At 45.5% G+C, this 22,694-nt stretch overlaps 10 protein-coding genes across 10 annotated transcripts; 7 read left to right on the top strand and 3 right to left on the bottom strand.

Annotated features, from left to right (window-relative positions):
* Window positions 1–1,640: 1,640 nt before the first annotated feature.
* N7469_001792 (TolB C-terminal domain-containing protein) lies at window positions 1,641–3,303 on the top strand (the record flags this gene model as incomplete). The annotated part of the gene is made up of 2 exons (XM_056640712.1): window positions 1,641–2,197; window positions 2,244–3,303. The coding sequence occupies 2 exons, from the start codon at window positions 1,641–1,643 to the stop codon at window positions 3,301–3,303; spliced, it is 1,617 nt and encodes a 538-aa protein (XP_056506469.1).
* A 683-nt stretch (window positions 3,304–3,986) lies between these two features.
* N7469_001791 (uncharacterized protein) lies at window positions 3,987–5,326 on the top strand (the record flags this gene model as incomplete). The annotated part of the gene is made up of 2 exons (XM_056640711.1): window positions 3,987–4,522; window positions 4,582–5,326. 2 exons carry the CDS (start codon window positions 3,987–3,989, stop codon window positions 5,324–5,326), a joined length of 1,281 nt encoding a protein of 426 aa, XP_056506468.1.
* Window positions 5,327–6,413: 1,087 nt separating this feature from the next.
* On the top strand, window positions 6,414–8,118 carry N7469_001790 (uncharacterized protein; the record flags this gene model as incomplete). The annotated part of the gene is made up of 2 exons (XM_056640710.1): window positions 6,414–6,624; window positions 6,689–8,118. 2 exons carry the CDS (start codon window positions 6,414–6,416, stop codon window positions 8,116–8,118), a joined length of 1,641 nt encoding a protein of 546 aa, XP_056506467.1.
* Window positions 8,119–8,650: 532 nt separating this feature from the next.
* On the top strand, window positions 8,651–9,595 carry N7469_001789 (NmrA/HSCARG family protein; the record flags this gene model as incomplete). The annotated part of the gene is made up of 1 exon (XM_056640709.1): window positions 8,651–9,595. The coding sequence occupies one exon, from the start codon at window positions 8,651–8,653 to the stop codon at window positions 9,593–9,595; it is 945 nt and encodes a 314-aa protein (XP_056506466.1).
* A 377-nt stretch (window positions 9,596–9,972) lies between these two features.
* On the bottom strand, window positions 9,973–10,852 carry N7469_001788 (acetylxylan esterase precursor; the record flags this gene model as incomplete). Its single annotated transcript, XM_056640708.1, has 5 exons — window positions 9,973–10,072; window positions 10,134–10,219; window positions 10,290–10,372; window positions 10,425–10,515; window positions 10,568–10,852. Coding segments are annotated over 5 exons (645 nt in total), but the record flags the coding sequence as incomplete, so codon positions are not given.
* A 1,592-nt stretch (window positions 10,853–12,444) lies between these two features.
* N7469_001787 (uncharacterized protein) lies at window positions 12,445–13,212 on the top strand (the record flags this gene model as incomplete). The annotated part of the gene is made up of 1 exon (XM_056640707.1): window positions 12,445–13,212. The coding sequence occupies one exon, from the start codon at window positions 12,445–12,447 to the stop codon at window positions 13,210–13,212; it is 768 nt and encodes a 255-aa protein (XP_056506464.1).
* A 399-nt stretch (window positions 13,213–13,611) lies between these two features.
* Window positions 13,612–15,406, bottom strand: N7469_001786 (Amino acid/polyamine transporter I; the record flags this gene model as incomplete). The annotated part of the gene is made up of 3 exons (XM_056640706.1): window positions 13,612–14,462; window positions 14,543–15,171; window positions 15,243–15,406. 3 exons carry the CDS (start codon window positions 15,404–15,406, stop codon window positions 13,612–13,614), a joined length of 1,644 nt encoding a protein of 547 aa, XP_056506463.1.
* Window positions 15,407–16,812: 1,406 nt separating this feature from the next.
* N7469_001785 (uncharacterized protein) lies at window positions 16,813–18,283 on the top strand (the record flags this gene model as incomplete). The annotated part of the gene is made up of 4 exons (XM_056640705.1): window positions 16,813–16,901; window positions 16,967–17,010; window positions 17,083–17,111; window positions 17,183–18,283. 4 exons carry the CDS (start codon window positions 16,813–16,815, stop codon window positions 18,281–18,283), a joined length of 1,263 nt encoding a protein of 420 aa, XP_056506462.1.
* Window positions 18,284–18,762: 479 nt separating this feature from the next.
* N7469_001784 (S-(hydroxymethyl)glutathione synthase) lies at window positions 18,763–19,338 on the bottom strand (the record flags this gene model as incomplete). The annotated part of the gene is made up of 1 exon (XM_056640704.1): window positions 18,763–19,338. One exon carries the CDS (start codon window positions 19,336–19,338, stop codon window positions 18,763–18,765), a length of 576 nt encoding a protein of 191 aa, XP_056506461.1.
* A 1,735-nt stretch (window positions 19,339–21,073) lies between these two features.
* N7469_001783 (IQ calmodulin-binding motif protein) lies at window positions 21,074–22,690 on the top strand (the record flags this gene model as incomplete). The annotated part of the gene is made up of 5 exons (XM_056640703.1): window positions 21,074–21,172; window positions 21,246–21,320; window positions 21,389–22,168; window positions 22,229–22,374; window positions 22,450–22,690. 5 exons carry the CDS (start codon window positions 21,074–21,076, stop codon window positions 22,688–22,690), a joined length of 1,341 nt encoding a protein of 446 aa, XP_056506460.1.
* Between the last annotated feature and the right edge of the window lie 4 nt (window positions 22,691–22,694).

Below are 22,694 nucleotides of genomic sequence, written 5' to 3'. Positions count from 1 at the left end.
CTATTATCATACAGCTTGTCGATTGCACCATTGCTTAAATCAATATAAGGTGATCCTTCAAAATTGTCCGAGTCTCCATGAACTAGTGTATCTGACATTATTTCGATTTTTGCATGATATTTCAAAAAGTTTATTTCATTGAATAAACTCATATCTAACCAACCTGTTTCCGGAAATGCTGTTTGATCTTATTCTTACACCTTCAATCGAATGATCCTAGATCGACACTCCTTGTTCGGCACAATCTAGCTAAAGTTAGAATATGACCAGAAGGGTTCTATGTCCATGTGCTGTATAAGTATAAAATCCTGGATCGAGAGACCTGCACCCCCAATCTGAACCCTCTGGAATCGTCACTGGGATATCCTACTAAACTATAGCGCAGAATTTGCTCTATATTATAACTTTTGTAGCGAGAAGTAAATCACTTCTGTTCCAGTCCTACTTGAATATTCACCTATGTTAGGCAGATGGAGTTACAAAGAATCCACATCTGTTCATAAAGGCATCCAAGTAGACGAAACCCTTATATTTGCCCATGTACTACATGGGCAAAACTTTGCTACCATTTGTCCATCCACACAATCAAACTGGATATCCTGCAATCCCAGGCCTTAGCTTATGCAAATCAGAAATTGACATCGGAAACTCCTGATATCAATACTTGTCTCACCCAAGCTACAAATGATTTCTTTTTTCACCAGGTTTCAGCACAGCTTTCCCGCACGGATATTGGCCCCGACGGCTCGTATGCCTTTTGTCAATATATTGTGTCAACCTAGAGCTATTGTATATGAGGACCTGATATCTGTCAGAAGGTACTCCTTCTGACCGAGGTAGGGGTATTGATAATCGTAGCTTTTATGCTTCAAAAGTGATTCCCGAAGATGTCATTCAAGCCGAGATCTCGATGACCAAGATAGCTTTGATTCAATATATTCTCACTGGGATACCTATGCTGCAATTTCCGGAGTGTGAAATATTTAAGAGATGACAAGGAACCTGAAGCAAATGCGATTTAATCAGTTGATCACCTTGACGCAGTGATCACTCGGGTAAGCTGGTCTGTTGTGCATGAACCAACATAATCCTCGAGAATATCCAACATAACCGGCACCCATACCCTGGCCTAGGAAAAACATGCTAGTCATTAAAATCAGCTAGGTTTCTCGCTTATACTCTGGACCTTAAAGTCCCGTCGCCGCGTCAGCTTGGAGGTCTGGTACACCCTCTTCCAGCAATCAGCAAGTCTCATCTACGGTAGTCCGACAAATTCACACACGAATGCAACTGAGGCATTAAACTGTCTTCTGTGAATATATAAAATGTTATTTTCTTTTTAGAAATATGAGAGATATTGGATCCATCGCTGCCTAAAGACAAACTTCTTGTCCCTGTGTACGTATCGATCGAATTCGCCGACTCGATCATTTAAAGGTGCCCGATGAACGACAAATTCATTGCTATATTCAAGCAGAGTATCTGAGATTTTAAGCAGGTCAAACCTAATGTATCTCTTCTATTTGGCTTGTGCGTTTGTTTTACTCGGACCTGCACTATGCTTAGCCATCTGTCCTTACGCTGAACAGGGCGATACCACTGCAAGCTATTCACTTTCTAAGCAAGTTGAAACCATCAGAATGAAGATTGAAGCCAATGGTGCAATCTGTGAGAGCCACTGGAACAAAACTCTCCTGGGCCCTGGCAAAAAGGGGGTCATGCTGATGAATCGTATCAATCCATCTTGCATGCAGCTTTACATCGCGAATGCGGATGGCAGTAACGAGCGATTATTGCTGGGCAATCAGTCTATCTTTGAATATCATGCTAGCTTCTCACCGGATGGTCAGCATGTTACATTTACCAGCGAGCGCAATGGGGATGGTAACTCGGATTTATATATGATCCATGTCAATGGCAGTGGGTTGAGGCCCATTGCAACCACGACGGCAGTAGAGGATGCTGTATCAATTTCGCCCGACGGCAAATTTGCCGTCTATGCATCCACACGGGACGTATTTACGTCGAATATCTGGCTGACTGATGTCGAGACCGGTCTCACGCGTAATCTCACAAACCATACTGGAATTACAGGCAGCCCTAATTCGCCAAGCGGGTTCTTCTCTCCCAGCTGGTCCCCTGATGGGCGACACATTGTATTCTCGTCGGATTGCAATACTGGATGGACAGGACAACGGTAATGGAACTGGCTGGGAACACACTCAAAATCTCTCCATTTACAGCATCACGCCCCAGGGCACCGACATTTTCGCCTACAGCGAGCTGGCGCTGTCGTTTGGATCTCCCAAATTCTCACCAGATGGTAAGCGCATTGTCTTCTATGCAATGTCCTTGCAACAGACCTTTGATTCTGGCTTCGAATCGAAAATACAGAGTGTGGAGAATCAAATATTCTCCGTCGATTTTGCGACTGGCGCGGACCGTCGCATTGAGACTAATTCCAGTGGATGCAAGATCTACCCACAATATCTGTCCAATGATAATATTGGGTATCTCATCAAGGGAGGTCTATCGGAAGGTATTCGCTATACTAACTCGTCACTCAATATTTCGGGCAAAATTCGCTCTCCCTCTTGGTCGCCCGACGGCAGATATGTCGTTTACGAGAGGATAGGCTGGAAAACACGTCCATTGCAAAAGAAACTGTATAGTTGGGATGAAGAATGGGAATATAGATTTATGAATACTTTCCCTGAACTTTCCAATCATGGAATGTTGGCCTTTACGTCCAAACAAACTGGAAGCCTGGGGAATTCATCCGTGGCAGTGATGCAGCCAAGCAACAAGGTATTCGACATTCCCTTTGACACTTTCGAGATTAAACCAAATCCGATCCCCGAATCTATCGTTGCAGTTGGTGGAGCTGGATGTTTCCAACCATCTTGGTCTTCCGATGGAGACTGGATCACATTTGGACTGGGGAACTATTTTGAAAGTCGTGCTTCCGAGCCAGGTTGGATTTATCGAGCTCGATCTGATGGTTCGCACTATGAACAACTCACATTCAATTTCTCCAACTCGGGCTCCAATGCAGGGTATCCGAGCTACTCACCAGACGGCAAAAAGATTGTATACCGAGTTTATGGTCCAGAGTTTGGTCTTCGTCTTCTAAATATAGAGACAAATCATACTTCAAAGCTTACGACAGAGCGTGACAATCTGCCTTCCTTTTCGCCAGACGGTCAATGGATATTTTTCACTCGCAATGTAACCGACGAGGCCAAAGGTCAACTATCAAACTCCGTATCATTCGGCCTAATGGAAGTAGCTACACTTGCTTGACTTCATCCGCGGCCAACGATGCCCACGCTGTTTGGACTGGTGATGGTCGTATAATGTGGTCGAGTGGTATGTGGGGGTTTCAGGCTGAGGCAGCGACATACGATGATAGCTTTCAACCCTATGGTCAAATTATGATAATGAATGCTGATGGCTCAAATAACACGGTGCTTACCAATAGTATATGGGAGGATTCGATGCCAGTTTATGACTCGAGCTCAGACTATTGCAACTTCGTTGGAGAGTGACAGCTGAGGGGATTACGAGCAAAATCATAGAAATACCTCTGCTTCGGTAGACTTCTTCCATTTTTTTTTCACTGCCACTGCTCGTAATATATTTTAATTCATGACTCACATCTAAACCATACCGTTACTGGAACAACCTATAACGGGTTCTATCGTCATGTTCGCGGATTACTTCAAACGGGGATAGATATCTTCATTCTACCACAAATAGGTCAAACAGCAATAGCTAAACCAACTCCATGCAGATACATATCTATGGTACACAGAGCAGAACATTGCTCAGACATCAAGTCTTGGCACAGTTCTCCCCTGTGGAGTTTGCGAGTGCTGATTAGTTGGCTTTTTATGCCCAGGGGACGCCGGCCCCCACACGAGGCTGAGAGAAAACTTCGCTACAACTGCACGACTCACTCAAAGAAAATTGCCAAAAAAAAAAACATGAAGCTCGCTCTTCTACGCCTGCTACATCAGCCTGCTGCTCGGTTGCTTGTTGTTGCTGGTGTGGTATACTTATTGGCCTTCCAGTTATGCCGCCTGCGCTACTGGCGAGACCCGCACTCAGCCTTTTTCGAGATCGACAACGTTTTTGAGTGGAAGTACAGTTTACAGCGAGAACATGAAGCAAGGCATTTCACGGGTATTTATAATGCTCCATCCGACGAAGGCATAAGCATCATTAAGGGGGAGGGGGCTACATGGATGTGTACAGCCCTGGCGACCGTGAAGCGCGACAAAGATGATTATTTTGAAGCTTCGGTGGGCTCGCTGCTGAGCGATCTGGACCCTCGCGAGCGTAACGCGATGCATCTCTCCATCTTGTTTGCCAATACAAATCCATCGCAGCATCCGAGTTGGCAACAGAAATGGGTCGAAAGGCTGGCCGACTCTGCTTCGTCGTATAACGTGTCCGAGGAGGAGTTTCGCTACCTTCAGGATTTGGAGGATAAGCATAATTTCCATGAAAAAGGAGTTTAGTCAGTGTCGACTAGTAAGCAGAAGTATACATTGAGAAGACTGATCTAACTAGCTACAGTGATTATGTCTATCTTCTGAACCAATGCCTTCAGACCGGCGCCCCATACATTTTCATTCTTGAAGACGATGTGATTCTGGCCGATGGATGGATGATCAAGACCCTGAATGGCCTACAAGATATTTCCCAGGATTCGAAATTTGCCAATGGATCTTGGCTTTATCTGCGCCTGTTCTATACCGAAACATCTCTCTCATGGTCGTCCTCGGACTTTTGGTATCGTAATATGCCCCTGGCATTCTTTATCGTGATGGCTACGGGGTTAGCTTCTCTACTGCTGATTCGCCGCAGATGGTCAAAAGCGCGCTCTTACATTGATAATTGGACAATTGCAGCAACTTGTCTTGTTGTAATACCAGCATTCACAGCCTTGGTCTTCATGATTGGAAAATACTCTCTTCTCCCGCTACAAGGGGTTGTCGAAATGAATGGACCGGGCTGCTGTACACAGGGCCTTGTATTCCCACGAACCGAGGTGCCATCATTGATTCGATACTTGCAGAAGCGAAAGAGTGGACAAACAGACAGTATTATCGAGGACTACGCCGAAGAGACCGGATTGGCTCGTCTGGCCCTTGCACCTCAACAACTACAACATGTGGGCTTGCGTTCAAGTCGGGACAATTTGGAGATCAATACTCAAAGTACATGGGCCTTCTGGTTTGAAGAAAACGATTCGAAGAAGTTGAAAGCCGAGCATGAGCGACTTTTGGCGGCCAGCGATTCACGGTGGATCTTAGACTAAATCATCTATCTACAGTAAAATCAAGTCAGACAGAATTATTCATTATCTTGTTGATCAATTAGTGTAAACCTTCGACCGTTACATTGCATGCATTGAACATTTGTCGATCTAGGCACAGCCCTAATTTCTTAGTGAGAAAGTTTCCATGTGGCCTAAGCCTCCATCATTCAAGCTCCTATTTTAGTATATCAAGTCTGCGAATTAGCAAAAACCCAAAGTTGTCAGAATCTTTCTTCTCCCTTTGCACACCCCATAATGAGGTATCTCCATTTGACAACCATTCCTCGACATGCTTCAGGCTGCAATACGAATCCTGTGGATTTTGTGGATTCCATCTCCACACCACGCCCTACTTTTCACACACAACCCCGCAGCGATGCAGTTTCGATTGAATAATAAAATCCGCTACGACTTGGCCAGATAAGCTTACGAATAACAAGATATCTTGCAATTACATATTATGTTTACCATTGAACTGCCCATCCATGGATAAGGAATGACTCTATCCTGCCTCCATTGCCTGATCCTTGAAAAAAAAAAGCGCAAGTATAAATACCAGCCTCGCTCGATACAATATATTTATCCAATCCCAATCCCGATACCCTGTCTCTAAATTCAACTTTGTCTGGTGAATTTGGAAGTTGAATCAGTGTGAGATCAACATCTATACTAGCTCACCGGGCCGGGCATTTACTGTTCCACAGCAAAGTTTCGTCATACAGACTCTAAGCTCACCCTTATTCGCATCGCCGAGGACAATCATTCGGCCCTGGAATCCCCCCGCTGGCTATAACTCGACGCTAAATTGAATCTGCATTCAACTACGAAGATCCTTGGCTTAATTGACCCACTAAAAATCGCCCGAATTTGCTCTTCTTGGACGTTCGGTGGATCCCCCAGCGAGCTGTACCGGCCCGGCGAGTGCGGAGTGATCTGGGGCCCCGGAGTTTCTCCCCACGGAGAACTGGCTATTTTATGGGGAATAACCCCCAGAAGTGTGTTGTAATTGCAATGGTACAGGTCCACATTCGGCCTTGACTCTGTTTGATTTATATTTTTGTCTCTTGTGCTCAATCTCAGCCCCGATATGGTATCCGACGATGAAGTTACTCCTGCGCACAACCAGGTCGGGATAGAGAAAAAGCAAAATGACGACTCAATATCGAAAGATCCTATAGAAGGGCTTGGAAATGAATATGATTTTGATACGGAGGAGAAGCAGGTAATCGGCGAACAGCGCCAATTGCCTGACTTGCAGCGCAGGTTACGAAGCCGACATTTGCAGATGATCGCAATTGGTGAGAGACACGCGCTTGAGTAATAATCGATAAAGAAGGAGGCCAACTGCTAACTAATATATAGGAGGAACAATCGGTACAGGTCTCTTTATTGGAAGCGGGACTGCTATTTCATACGCTGGCCCTGTCGGAGCCCTTATCGCTTATATCTTTGTTGGCTCCATTGTATTCTCTGTTATGACAGCTCTAGGAGAAGTAGCAACTTTCTTGCCCATTCCTGGAGCATTTGCTTCTTACGCCACTCGACTGGTTGATCCAAGCTTAGGATTTGCAATGGGCTGGATATACTGGTTCTCCTGGGCGTCAACATTCGCACTGGAGCTGACAGCCACTGGCCTGATCATACAGTTTTGGGAAAAGTCAGTACCGATTGCAGTATTTATTGCCGTCTTCTGGGTCGTTATTATTCTCCTCAATCTGCTTCCAGTTAGCTTTTACGGCGAAACCGAATTCTGGCTATCTAGTATCAAAGTGTTGACTGTTATCGGGTTCATGATATTTGCCATTTGCATGAATGCTGGAGTTGGAAAGGAAGGCTATATTGGTTTCCGGTACTGGGTGGATCCAGGTCCATTCAATAATTATCTTATCGAAGACAAACCTTCTCTAGCCAAATTCCTTGGATTTTGGGCTGTGCTAATCAAAGCTGGTTTTTCATACCAAGGAACTGAGCTTGTTGGTATTGCAGCTGGTGAAACGGAGAATCCTCGCAAGACCATCCCTTCGGCTATCCGAAAGGCGTTCTTTCGGATCATCTTCTTTTTTATCTTCACAATTTTCTTTATTGGCATCGTTGTGCCGTCATATGATGAACGTCTCACCGCGAGTGATGGCAGCGGCGCCAGTGCTAATAACGCAAATGCTTCACCTTTCGTCATTGCTGCTAAACGTGCAGGTGTTAACGTGCTACCGTCAATCATCAATGCTGTTCTACTCACTGTGGTTCTCTCAGCGGCCAATTCAAATGTTTACAGCGGAAGCAGAATCCTTGTTGGCCTTGCACACGAGGGCTTTGCTCCTCGTTTCTTTGTGAAGACAACGAAATGGGGTGTTCCTTATTGGAGTGTGTTATTTACAGCTCTCTTCGGCCTCCTGGGATTTTTGAATGTGTCCAACGCCGGAAGTACTGTTTTCAACTGGTTAATGCAAATAGCCGGCCTTGCTGGCTTCATTACCTGGACATCACTCAACATTTGCCATTTAGCATTCATGCGCGCATTGAACGCGAGGGGAATATCACGAGATATACTACCATATAAAGCTGTCTTCCAGCCTTACTTCTCATACTATGGTCTATTTTTCAATGTGTTGATTATAATAACACAGGGGTTCACGGCTTTCGTGCCCAATTTCAGCATCACCGATTTCTTCATCGACTACCTCAGCTTGATACTCTTCGCTGTCCTCTACCTAGGACACAAGATTATCTTTCGTCCCGCATTCGTGAAGCCAATTGAAGCCGATATCGATACTGGTCGTGTTGACTTAGATTGAATCATGATAGAAATAACATAGAGTTGAATGATATTACTTCCAAGACAGATTGCTGTTCGATGTAAATTTCAGAGTGTTGGTCATCAATTCGATTAGGTACCTCTCATATTCATATTCAAACCGTCAGTCTTATATTCGTTAAAATGTTAGAAGGAGCTGCAAAAGTAGAAAGTCAAGGATCGCTTTCCCGGATATCCTCAGCGATACTTAGTATCTGTTCGCTTCTTTGCGCGAATGAGTCGTTTCATGGCTTTAATTATATGAAATTGCGAGTAGAAACTAATTATCGGTATCACGGCTCGCCGAGGACCGAAAACCCCGTCTTTTATCCCGAAACTCTTGAGATCTTAATCCTTTCCGGTCTACGATTCTAAAATCCGAGACTTGGTATTATCTCCGACATCCCAATACTTAACGTCATGGATATATTCTTCGTTTTCCTCCTTTTCATTCTCTTTATCCAGATACAGTCACATACTATCTAAGACTAAATCAACGTATATATCGATTTCTCCAGGACTGCATCTTCATCATGAGCAAGCTTCTCGTTGTCTTCGGCGCTACTGGCCAGCAAGGTGGTTCCGTCATCGACTTTGTTCTAAATGACCCTCAATTGTCCAAGGAATATTCGCTTCGTGCTATTACCCGCGACACCTCAAAACCAGCTGCTCAAAGCCTTAAGAAAAGTGGCGTGGAGGTGGTGTCTGCCGATGTCGATGACCCCCAGTCTCTGCCTGCTGCATTAGCCAATGCCCACACCGTCTTCATTGTAACCACCACAGTTTATGACGAGCATCTCAAATCCCGTGAATTCCGCCAAGGAAAAGCCATGGCAGATGCGTCAGTGTCCGCTGGGGCAAAGTACCTCATCTTTAGCACTACCCCAGGGTGTGAGCGGCTGTGGGGACACCCAGTCGACTCTTTCGACTCCAAGGCTGAGGTGGAGGATTATATCCGCAAACTCCCGGTTTCCAGTGCTTTCTTCGCGCCCGCAATGTTTATGCAGAATTTTTTGACCAATCAAGCCCCTCGCCCAATACCCGGAAAAGAAGGCAGCGAGACAACTTATGCTATCGCCAATTTTATTTCTCCGGATGCCCCAGTGCCCTTGATCGAGACAGTAGGGGATAGCGGGAAGTATGTCGGAGCTATTCTCGCCGCCCCGGAGGAGTATGATGGGCAAACACTATCGGCGGCAACTGGGTTCTACTCATATCGACAGGCTGCAGAGATTATTAGTCGTATTACGGGCAAGAACACAATTTATGCCCAGCTGCCCCAAGAGCAGTGGACAAGCTATCTTCCTCCGGGCTACCAACGTTCGATGACGGCTATGATGAGGTGGATTGAAAAGCCTGGATATTTTGGCCCCCAATCTCAGGAAATGGTAGAATGGACGGTCAAACAAGCAAGGGGGAAATTGACAACCTTCGAGGAATTTGTGAAGCAGCATGCGGAGGAATTATTCTCGCAATAGGATGCTTTCATTCAAGTAGGATGGCTTGTTTGTCAAATTGTCTATTGCCAGTAGCTCTGTGATTGTGCTCGTCCAATTGTACAGAATTTCAAGTGATTATGCTCATTCGCTGATTAAGGTCCAGAATGTACTGATCATAGCACAAAGTAGGGCAGAATAGAAGGCTACTTCGAATCTGGTGCTTGAAAGTTTCAGCAGTTTTACCATACGAGTTGAAGAAAGCGGGGGTTCTTTCATATTTTCATGTTGAGAATCTTTCAATCCATGATATCATTCAGCATTATTTCACAAATAATAGTAGTTATTCCACCCTAACCAACGAAGGATGTTCTCGTGGCAAATATATTGGTACTGAATATTACCGATGGTCATTAGGCCTAAGACCTTAATCGCTCCTTGATAAAGTCAACAACATCCTGATCATACTTCTTCATATATGTATGATGAGCATGATTATCATCCATTGGAAGTGGTGAGCTTGAAAAAAAAATTAGCTTTGAAGATTAGATCTCATGGAGCTTGCATATGACAATCTTACCAGCATTGATTATCGCCATAATCGCAATAGCTATGCAAAGAGCTGGCAAATGGATCGCATGTTGACGGATTCAAGCGAGGGAATATCTGGTCAATCGCTCGGGTTAGAAACTCTCTTATAATAAGCCCTAATAGATGACAACGATATACAACTTACTCCTGCTCCAACTGTGCAGTTTCCGGTATTCCAAGGTTGGAACGGAACGAATGTTTCATCACCGTAAACAATGTTCGCGATCACTAAAAAATGTCAGATTTAAAGGATCAAAGCTATGATTGGTATGGTACTCACCTGTAGTATTATAAGAGGGGTCAAGGGGTGGGACTGGAATTAGCAGAAGAGAGCTGGTCCCACAAACAGCCTCCATAGTTAGTACAGCACCCTAAGTCCCTGCATTAGCAATTGAAACCACATGATTAACTCGATGGACGTACCAATGAATACCCGACGAGGACAATTTTAGACTTGGGGCAACTCTTCACATATTTCTTAACGTATTGTTGCAGCATCAAAGCTCCTGAGTGGACAGCAGTGAATTTATCCTCGGCATCGTGATCAAAAGGGAATCCAAGCGTCGTTGAGCCAGGGATTTGATCCAAGATTCTATCTGACAAAGCTTTCATGACACTTAAATCATCACCGGCGCCCTGTCCTCTAGAAATAATGGCGTGGACACCAGTCGCACAGTCTTTTGAAGCAACATCTTGTGACTGGGCCCCCCTGGATCAGACCTGCCAAGGCAATACTAAACAGAGCTCCGAAGAGCTTCCGGCCCACCATGGTTGCTGGTCTTGAATTCGCAAGATTCCAATGGGGAGTTGTCTAGTGATAATCACGGCAATAACTGCAGACTGTCGATTCTTGGCTCGTGGCACGATTGAAGATTATTAAAGCGGTTTCTACATCATGGCCCGGAAGAAAAATCTCCTTTTTCTCTAAATCTCGAAGCAAAATTGGTCTTCATAACGCTAGCTAGCTAGCTCGTGGTCCGCTTGTCTCCCGTTGTACTTCATTGGTCCCTGAACAGGGAAAAGGAACTTTAAAGGGTAGATGTGGATAGCTTTGTTGCGGTGGGATCGATATTAAAATTGCGATCGACACGGGCTTTGTTGATGCGGGAAGCTTGGCTCTGAATCTACTTCGTATATCTGGAAAGTGAACCTCAGCTTGGTCCAGAATGGGTATTGAGTGAATTTGATGAACCGGGTCCTACCACCTCGGGCTGAAAGATGGAATGAGCAAAGTACTGTAATCCATTACTGCTATGGATAGGATATGGCAAAAAGGTACCCACCCGACGTCGTTGTAATCAAAGTGGAAGATGAGTGACTTGATATCGTTGAATCCCGTCCCATTGAAAACCGAATAGTTGGTCTAGTCTTGGTCACCAGATAAGCGTACAAGAATTTCTGCATCTGAGTATATGATTGGGTCCTTCTCCTTAAAGTCGAGGGTATAGGGTTGGATACGATGGACTCCATGATGAAGATGTTAGAGCCATGTAATGTGTCTTTTGCCCCTTGTCCAGCAAATATTACGCTTGAACCTATAGATTCAAGTCATTAAATTTCAAGATTTAATTTATCCTGGTTGTATTAAACAATCCAGCAATTCTAAGCGCACGGGACCTTGGGGATATTTCCCCTTGACAATGACTAGTACCAATCACCACTTGATCAATCGCGATGCGTAGAATGGTTCGCAGCCTACAATTTAAGAATCATCATTAATGCTAGAATACATATTCTACTACAGACAAGACAGAGATTTTCCACTTTTTCCAGTTGCTTTTTTGGAAATGTAGAAGTCATGACGCAAATATCAAATGATTATGTCAGCGGCTATAGCAGGTTCTCTCAAGGCAACCCTGAAATTTCGGAGGATTATTGACATCAGAGAATGATATTAGATGAATCATCTGACTGTACAAGCCAGAGAGTGAAAGCACACAGCTACTTGAGAGGTGGCCGTGATGTTCCGGTCATTTGGAGTGTGGCTTTGAAGGGCCATCCCGGAGCGAGCGGGTAAATAAGCTTCGAGTTGGAGATCGAACCGCCATACTTCACACACCAGAAGAGCATCTCAAGGCAATAGACCCTGATTTATCGCCGCATGCGGCGTTCAAATCTTGGATATGATGAAGTCAAGGACAAGCCACTAATAGCGACGCGCAATCCGGCTCTTCCTCAAGGAACCCGATATATATCGGTAGCATTTTCCGCAGAGTTTTATATAAAATTTTTTTTCCTGATATCTTACTGCACATCTCACTACCTACAATCTACACCAGAAACTCGATTCCAGAAACATCATGCGCTTTGGATCATCAATTGCATGGCTGCTTGTCGCCGGAGGTGCTTTGTCCTCCGCGCAGAGCAGTTCCAGCTGCTCGCTGACCTCCTCCGATACACAAGTTCTGGAGTATACTTGGGTACTTTCAAACTTCCTGAACAGCTTCTACCAGAGCATTGAGTTCAACCAAAGTGTCGCTTCTATGGTGTCGAACAGTACCAGCAGTTCAAAGGCGCTCGCAAACCTCGAAGGCATTGTTCACGCTAACAACCTGACTGCCGAGGCTGTGAGAGAGCTTAGCTCCAAGGCCCCCAATTTCCAGAAACCATCATGCCAATACACTTTTCCGTCAGTCAGTGACATTCAAGCTTTTGTCAAATACGCATACACGTTTGAGTCGACTCTCACTGGTGCCTTTATCGGTGCTGCTGGCTATACCAAGTCTCCCGAGGTCTCTTTCCTGCTTGCCCGTCTCGCTGCTGAGCACTCTTCGCATGCAACCTGGGTTGGCAGTCGCCTGAACTCCTCCATGTTCCAGGCAAATGCCACTTCATTGGTTGCTGCTTATGCTCCTAGCCAAGTTCTTGCCAAAAGCAACCAGACGGGTAGCTTGGGAACATACTTGGACGACTGCGTCACCGCGCCCCAAAACCCATGCGGTGCACTCAATATTGGCCCATTGGAGGCCAATATCACCTCCAGTGCCGCACTTGGATCCTCATCTACTCCCGCCAGCGGGTCCTCCTCTACTCCGTTGAGTAGCAGTGCTTCTGCCACCTCGGCTTAAGATCGGATGGTATTGTTTAATGCTGCTTGAGATATGACATATGGAGTTGATTGACTTTGGAAAAATGTGTTCTAATACGCTTCGGAAGTTGTAATACATACACGATGATGTTTTAATAATAGGTTTTAAAGAAGTTGATAAACGTGGAATCTTACTTTCGTTAGGATGTGGACCATCTTTTTGATAATTAAAACTAAGCCATTTCCCTACCAAGTTTGAGCTATATACTTGTTGACTGCAGGCCATATTTCTTACGATCAATTTTCTTTACTACCAACGAATCTTTCAGCCAATTAATGCATTGCTTATCTACAGATGACTTATCAATACTGATGCGTATTCTATGCCCATAAAACGTAAACTTTTAAACACCCGTTCCGTCCATCCGTGGAATAAGATTTACTGTACCCGGCCATGTTCATTCAGCGACGTTGCTGCGGATTCATCTGTCGCAATCACGGCATTATCATTCTCCTTGTGTGTTTGGACAGAGGTCAAGTGCTTGGCAGCTTCAAAGCTAAACTCAGGCCCTCTGTATTCGCTTCTACCACGAATAATCCACCAGAGCCCAGTTAGCGTCATTAGGCCGACCGTAATCACGCTTGTATAGTTCATGTTTTGAGCGGTGACTGGCTTAATCTGGGGGAAGCAGAAGAATACCACTGTGACCAAGATGTACACCAAAGAGGCGATATTGACGGCCATCCCTAGTTTCTGACCCATATAGAAAGGACCCGGAACGATGTTGCGACGGCCCGTCAATACATTGGGAAGAATAGCCCCGAAATAAGACAGAGTGCTTAGAACTATGAAGGAGGAAATGAGGGCCTGGAACGCCGTCGTACTGCCGACGTAGATACAGCCAAGGCAGGTAACCAGTCCACTCATAGCCATGGTGGCACGTACGGGACAGTTCAATGTAGGGTGAACCTGCGCGAAGAAATTTGAGAATGGAGTGGCTCCGTCGCGAGCCAAACTCCACCACATGCGACCTCCTGTCACAAATGTGCCAATGAGAGTCGGGAAAGTGGCGAGGAAGAGGACAGCAATCAAACCAATAGCACCGGTATTGGAACCTGTAGCTTGGCGGTAGATTTCAGCTGTAGGGAAATAGCCAACGCTGCTGTCGAAAACGGCATCGATGTCCTGGATCGAATAGAACAGGGCGATAAGATAGACAAACGAAGTGCTGAACGCCGTCAACATCTGCAGCATGATACCCTGAGGAACTTTGACTTGGGGCTTGGGAACTAAATGGAGCAGGGCATTAGAAAAGGTTTCTTTCTCTCAGGTTGAACCGCGAATATAAATCCAGGGAAGACAGATTTACCCTCTTCAGATAAATGACTGATGCAGTCTGGAACGCCAACGGCAAAAGCAGCATTGAGAAGTCCTGTCATGAAACAAATTCCGTCGGACCAACCGCCAGTCATATTATAATATTGCGTCCAGACCTGAGAAGAGCTGGCGTGTGTCTTTGGCATCGCGGCCAGAACAACGATAGTCGCGAAAAGTCCGCACATAGATAGAATCAAGGCGATCCGGTTGATCAGAGGAATGAAACGATTTCCAAGGCAAACGATCGCACAACAAGTCCAATTGACAATTTGAAACACAATGAAGACCTGCCACGAGTGCCATTCAACATCGGAATGACGGAGCAAATACATGCCAACTGCCTCATTCCCCAACATCGAGCTCATTGAGGAGGCTGATAGGAGCCAAGCACACGCATTGAGGTATCCTGTAAAGAACCCAGCGGTGCGACCATACTTGCCACTCATTACCGTTGACCAGTAGTATACACCACCAGCAGAGGGCATAGAGGAGGCCAATTCAGCCAATGACGCCGAGATCGCCGTATAAAAAATGCTCACGAGTATCAGTCCATATAGCAGAGCCAGTGGGCCTCCGTTCATAAGCGCAGTCACGATCGTACCTCCAGTGGCGGCCCAGGAGCTAAAATCAAGTTATACAAGTCAGTCCATGTCATAGACCACATAGATCCAGATTTTCTTTGAAGCACCCACTTGGCGATCACAATTCCCAAGCTTGTCACACTCCATAATCCGAAATGTCGCGAAAGTTCTTGTTTGTGTCCCAAAGCAGCCTCCTGGCGCACTGTATCTATCTCACTGCTGTTTCTTATCCCAGACTCGCTGGTATGAGCAGCCTGTTTCTCCGTGACAGTCATGGCGACAGGAACTGTTCGAGTGAATGAGGTGAGAAACAGAAGAAGCCGACACAATGAAAAGAAAAGAACGAGAGAAAGAAACTAAAGAGACAAGCCATCTTACCCCACCGACAAGCACAAACATCAAACTTCTTCCGATTGCCCTTTTAGGGGTTAGAACGGGAATATCATCCACCACGCGACTTTCAGACTTCAAGGAAAATCGCCGAGTTCAATTCACGCGTGGAAACTTAAGCATGTAGAGCATATTATTCGTCGAGGAGAGTGGATACATGCGAGACAGCAATGGACAAAGTACAAAGCAGAATCAAACAATCAAAGTTTATGTCGGTATCCAGTCCGGATATCGCCTATACATACTTTCGAATTGATATTCCGTTGAGACCCAGTTTAACAGACGCGAAATCCGCCAAGGTGGCTAAAATGGCCAAGTGGAGGGTCCAGTTATTAGCCTTCAGGAACAGCCTAGGAATGAGTGGGACCAAGGCGCGATCCCGATCGTATTAGAGAGTGGTTCCAGATCTCAATGACGGGAAGATGCGAGACAAGAGAGCTGTGAGTGCATTAGACGGGTCTGACAGGCTTTCTGTTCAGTCAGATGTTGTACGGTATGTACGGAATGATCCATATCCATCAGCCACCCCTCCCCTAAGAAGCTCAAAAGACAGCCACACCTATGCAGTCCAATCTCCGACCTCGCTATGACCTGCCGTGGCGAAGTGAAATAGCCCCCACGACCTAGCGCACAGAAGATGCATCTAAACAGAAGCGAAGGATCGAGGACGCATTGACAGCCAGCTATATCTTGTCATCATCCCCACTTGTGGAGCTTTCCGCGAAGGATCGTCGCGCCATGGCCCGCTGAAATTAATCATCATAAGTTATGAGAGACAAAAACTGTGCGGCATGGCGAAGAGACACATCTGGTGAAGCAGCATCATCGGACTCAAATTCTGGAGAAGAATAGTCTAGACGGAAAGATGGATGTGATATGGCTTGCTGTTTATGAGGCTGGCCTGTCTGTTTGTTTCTCCGATGGTTTCCGATATTCTCAGGCATTGACCATCAATGGAAAACTTCGCAGGCCAGAGGATGCTCTCGGCCTCGTCGATCGATACTGCTATAGGCTACTCATATCCTTCGATGCATGAAGTGGAAGTTTGATGATGACCCTAGCCAATAAACTTGGCCTAACGCTAGACTGGAACGAACCTCTCGATCCAGCGATAGCTGAAACTTTCCCGAACATTCCGATCTAAGTGCTGTCCGAAGTGTGGGAAGCATTGATTCAAACTCCTCTTATTCCAGAGCCTCCAAAGCCGCCGATGGAATATTCCAGGGCAACGTCTGCGATATTGTGAGGTTTCATCCGTCGAGTGAGGACGGGGGGTTGTTTGTTTTTGAAAATGGGAAATGTATCGCCAACTCCTCACCAGCTTTTGGTGGAAGCTGCGGTTTTCTGGAGTATTGGAGCTGTTCTCTATGCTGGTCGAATGTGCGTGTGATATGCCTATTCTTTGGATATTGAATAAGAACTGGATACTGACGCCACGAAAAAAGGGTCTCTCGTTTAATGTCAAACATGTCGATACAAGGGATATCATGTGCGCATTTCTTCGCTTTTCGTTACTTTATAGAGTCGAGTTAAAGCTGACATGTTCGGTCGCATTTTGTAGGGGACGACTATGTGATGACTCTAACGTTTGTGAGTTCATTCCAATTTTGGACTTCGATTTGACCTGTCACTCTGTACTAACAGTTAACCAATGTCGATAGCTATTCTATACGGCATTACTCGTATTAATCCAAATATCGGCAAAATATGCGACAAACTTGATGGATCCGAGTGAACTAGACACAGTTCTCGCAGATCCTAAACAAGTTCACGACCGCATACTCGGAAGCAAAATTGTCATTGCGCTCGAACAATGCATGCTTTTCTCAACATGGGGAGTGAAGACTTGCTTGTTAATTCTATACTTGCGAATCACTCAGAATCTGCCTTCGAATCTATATGTTAAGATTCTGGCTGGATACGTGGTGCTTGGATTTGCTGTGATTGAAATCACCTACTATGCTGTCTACTGTCGCCCTTTCTCGCAGTACTGGGCCATGCCAGTATCAAATCCACAATGTGCGACATACCAGCATTATTCAATTACGCAAGCGGTCTTTAATATCTCTTCTGATGCTTTTATGTTCGCCATTCCAATACCACTGATTGTCAAGGCAAAGCTTCCAAGGCGACGAAAACTTCTGTTACTCTTGGTGATGAGCTTGGGATTGTTCACTATTATTGCGGCTATTCTGAACAAATATTTCAACTTCGCATCCCCTTTGACCACTGTCTATCAAATATGGTATATTAGAGAGGCTAGCACTGCCATCTTTGTTGCCAATATGATGTGTTGGTGGCCTCTCCTTCGCAAGATATTTGGCATGAAAGCCTTCCAATATATCAGTACCCCCCATCGATCATCCCGAAGAACTGATAAAGGATATAATACGCGCTCAAAAACAGCAGGGTCCCATTCCCGTCCATCCTTTTCGTTCTCTCGGGCTCTTCATCTTCCTCGGTCTGGTGGCAATGACTCTTCGAAGAATATCACAGCCACAGGCCACACTGCTACCGGGCGCTCTAGCCAGGAGGCAATCAATCGTTCTACGGGTGACCTCCATGATGACCTGGATCGTGTTGATACTATCCCATTACAAGCCTGGGGTAAAGGTAATGAAAGGGGAGATGTTGAGCAACTGGTGATCCAAGAGTCAACGGTGAAATTTGAAAAGGCAGAAGAGGGTGCAGAGTCACCCCGTGGTGATGGAATTTATTATACCCGCGAATTTAATATCCGCACTGATGTCAGGCAAGACTAGCCTTGAAGTTAATGAGAATTTCATTAGATTTAGACTTAGTAATATACCTCGAGATCTTCTACTTGGTCTATATTTGCATATATCCCCGAGAGTTGCACGTATAGGGATGCTTTGCCATTGTTGAATTACACACAGGAGACTACACAAAAAAAAGGAAAGGTCAACTTTGTTCCAACATGTTGGAGGCTCAGATAGACGCATTGAGCTGCAAATACCAGCGAAAGGGCATAGTTCTGTGTCAGGTAGTGCCGGATATTTCGAGGTCACTCGGGAGTTTCGCAATTCTAAATTGATAGTCGAAAGGATGATGATATTTAATCTATTCATGATTGACTATTTTAAGGGTCATAATATCATTCAATATCATTTTCTTCTGAGAGCCTGGATAAAGACCTGACATTGGTCATATCGTCTCCCACTCTATGATGTACATTTCAATACCGATATTCATCAAATTCATCGTCGCTCTGTGGAGCTTCTCACAGGTTGGCGAACTTGACGCCGGACTTCTTAGCAGTGAACGTGGCAATCAGGTCCATAAGAGGAGGAGAAAGGGCATCGTAAGTGTTCAGACCGTTGGCCTGGAACTTAGCGCGCACTGCATCCATGCCCTCAGGGTTATATCCTTGCTCAATGATAGAAGACACGAAACCGGCGAATTGAGGCTCTTGCCATCCCTTCTGGGGGGAAAGCTCGGCGTGAACGAAGTCCAGACCGTGGAAAGGGTGTGCTTGTTCGATTCGGCCATACATGTGGACACCGCAGTCGCTGCAGGCGTGACGCTGGATAACAGCAGATGGGTCGACAATCTTGAGCTTGGATGCGTTGGCCTCAACAGAGAGGTTATCACGGGGAATAACGCCGACAATGGAGAACAGAGCACCGGCAGGCTTCCAGCACTTCGAGCAGCCACAAGCGTGGTTGTGGGCAACATTGCTCTTCAGGGCGACAACAACCTGGTTCGAAGGGCAACGGCATTGAAGAGTGCCACCAGGGAAGTTGGGGTCACCCTTGGTGACGCCGTTGTCGATGAGAGGATGGATAGAAGGAGACATGATAAAATCGGACTTTTCATAAAGATCTCGTCAAAAACGTGAAGAAACAAGCTTGAAAAAAAAAATGGAATTTTGGAACACTTGGAATTTTTGCGAGCAATGGTATATAAGTCTATTGCATACTGCCAATGGTATATCAGCCATCCACCAATACATACCAGGGCATAGTAATAACGATACCCCTCATGAGGGGGACGGCGAGCAACTCCGTGGTGGAGTCCTTCCAAGATGAACTTCATTGGAGGAGGAGGAGTTGATAACGGATGCTCTCCCGATGGCCCCGATCTCCCCGCCATTTTCGGTGCTGGCGTGATGTTGACCCGTTGTGGGGCGACCCTAAATGCAGTAACAGATTCCCTGTCTATGAGGGGTGTCGTGGAGTTCTCCAATTAATTACCATTATATGCCTTCCATGTCATTCCATTCTGGTTAACAGTGCGTCCGTGTCAGGGATGATGTACAGTTTGGAGAGCGACAGCCAGGTGTAAGATGAAGGGAGATTTCCAGTTCTTGGATTGAGGATGCAAGTCTAAACGTAAATGATGGCACCGGTGCTTATGTATCGATAGCAACAGTCGCTAAGACTCTCGCAAGAAAGAACTTCTACTGCAGTAAAGACCGTAGATGAAGAAATTAAAGCTCGAGAAGATCGAGCAAAATTTGAGAATAGATCATTATGCGAATGTTCACGCTTTTATATGGAATTTCCGTTGCTCCAAGGGTCCTCTCAACCTTGGTGGAAAAGACGTGACCTCGACTGGGATAATAGAGTGTAGTCATCTACTTTAAGTACTGCTGCATATTTGCTGAGGCAGGAACTACTGCATGCGTGTAGTACACACATGCAGGGTATTGAATTGTCCCATCCAGACCAAAGGCAAGATTATACGAGCAAGGGGATATACGATGCCGAAGCACATTCGGGATCGATACCGGTACCCGCTCCGGGTGCATTGAAGATTTTACTTCCGACCTTGCAAAGAAGCAATCATTCCGCAACATTTGACTTACTAGGAGACTCATAAAGGCTACCTGCCATACAACTGGACTGTAGGGAGCGAATGGAAGAAGAAATTGCCAAAGAGTAGGTTGAAATGGAGGATATTAGTTTGCTGTGGGAGACGCGAGGGCTAGAAGATCGTGGTGACTTCACATCTGGAGTAGACAAGACATCTCATCTTGCACTGAGCTGTTGCAGGTTATATTTGAATCTACAGAGTACTACGCTGTAGATTCAAATATGGGACACTCATTATAGTGAAAGCATTTTCATTCTCAAAGTTGAACTTCGAAAGACACTGACAAGGAAAATACATATATCCCCCGTTTGGTAATACAGCAACGTGGTTGATCAAAGTACCGCTTCTTTCCGCAAATTCTCTATGCAGACGGGCTTATCTCACGAGTTATTTGAATGAGGTTGTTAGTATAGATGGAGTAAACAATATACCAAAATGGGAACTTCCTCAATATTGCAGAATCAACACTTATGATAGTTTGAGAAGGAGCGATGGTTTATCTTATCGGACACGCGGGGAATGCACGTGGGATTCCTTCCTTTTTTGAGAAATGAAAAGGTAAAAAAAGCAAGGCGGAAGGCGCGATCTGCGTGCCTTCCCAAAGTCCAAACTGCAACCTTTTCTTTTTCGTGTTTCATTCACTTCTCTCCTCCTTTTCTTCTCATTCTATATTCTTCGACATTTCGCTCTTTTTGCCTTCTCAGTCGAAGTACAAAATGTCCGATATCCCACTCTCTTGGGAATCACCCAAGCCACCAGACAATGGAAATGACGTCACGGACAGTCGTGAAATTTGGGCCGCGGGACTCATCCAGGTACTGTTCTGGGGTAATCACTACGCGTGAATCAGTTCGGATGGCTAAGAATCTCTTCTTCGTTTTTGCATAGCGCATGTACCGTGGATATCGTACTCGACGAGAACTGCAAGGCAATAATATAACGGCCTCGAGTCGATGGATGGACGTGAGGAATTATACCTGATCCCCCGTGCTTGGTTCAATACTGGGAGGCTGATTACAAGGTGATTTTAGATGAACAACCAAAGATACGGCAATGACCTCGATAAATTAGAATCCACCGAGAGCGATCAGATTACCAGTCCCGCTCGCAAAAATTGGCAACGGGCTGTCAGTGTGGCTATCCAAGCCGGAGCCATTGACGATTCTGCATCGCCTGCCCCTCCGAAGCGTGATGATCATGTTTGTCAAGGAGAGATAAGAAGAGAAGCCACAAAAATCATGGACCTTCCATATTTCCTGGAAATGGTAGATGGGAAACACCGCCATGGCAGCAACCTTCGTGCCTATCATGCAATTTGGAAAAACGCACCCTCAAACGAGAATTTCTTTTATTGGCTTGATTATGGAGAAGGGAAAAACGTTGAACTCCCGCACTGTCCCAGAGAAAGACTGGAGAGAGATCAAGTGCGCTATCTGTCCCCGGAGGAAAGGCTAAAATACTTGGTCAAGGTAGATGATGAGGGTCTGTTTCGTTGGGCGAAAAATGACGAGCTGGTATACACGAACAATAAGCAGTTCAAGGATAGCATGCAAGGTGTTGTGAGCGTCAATGAGGGTGCTTCGAAATTTAGAGGAAACACAGAAAGCCCATCAATCCCCCCATCACCACCTTCGCCATCGGCTTCTTCTCCTATACCTGTCGAGAATAAGGAAAACAGTGACCCTCATCTTTCAACGAGGGAAGATTACGAGTTTGGGAAAGCTGTCAGCAAATTTTCTCGCATCAAACCAACTGCTTTATATGAGCATTTTGCTGGGGATATCTCATTGCATGACGACATGTGGATATTTGTAGGTCTCCGTAAAGACATCTATATCTTGTCATAGAAAATATCTAATTTGATCCTACAGGTGGCTGATACTTCTTTCCGCATTTATGTTGGCATCAAGGAGCCTGGTGCATTCCAGCACTCCTCCTTTCTCCGTGGTGGGCGAATTTCCGCAGCTGGAATGCTGAAAATTAAACATGGTCAACTGCGCAGTTTGGCCCCCTTGAGGTGAGCAAATTTTCTCCCATTGCCGTTGCTTCACTAGACGATCATTAATTATTCTCTTTTTTTTTTTAACTATAGCGGCCATTATCGTCCCCATTTAGCTCATTTTCGGGCTTTCCATCACTCCCTCCAAGAGCGAGGCGTCGATCTGTCTCGCGTATCCATGAGCAAGTCATATGCAATCCTAGCAGGCATTGAGGGATACACTCTTACGAAGAAAAAATTCCACGACGCCCATGAGAAACTGGACACGGCTAAGGAGAAAATTCAAAAATTTCATATTACTGAACAACAAGATGCGAAAGCGAATGGAGACTGATCCT

This window comes from Penicillium citrinum (assembly GCF_028827155.1).
Source record: "Penicillium citrinum strain IBT 23319 chromosome Unknown utg000001l:1.0-4955037.0:1.0-4956770.0, whole genome shotgun sequence".
Taxonomy (NCBI): domain Eukaryota; kingdom Fungi; phylum Ascomycota; class Eurotiomycetes; order Eurotiales; family Aspergillaceae; genus Penicillium; species Penicillium citrinum.
Note: the sequence above shows the minus strand (reverse complement) of the source record. Positions and strands in the feature narration are given on the sequence as shown.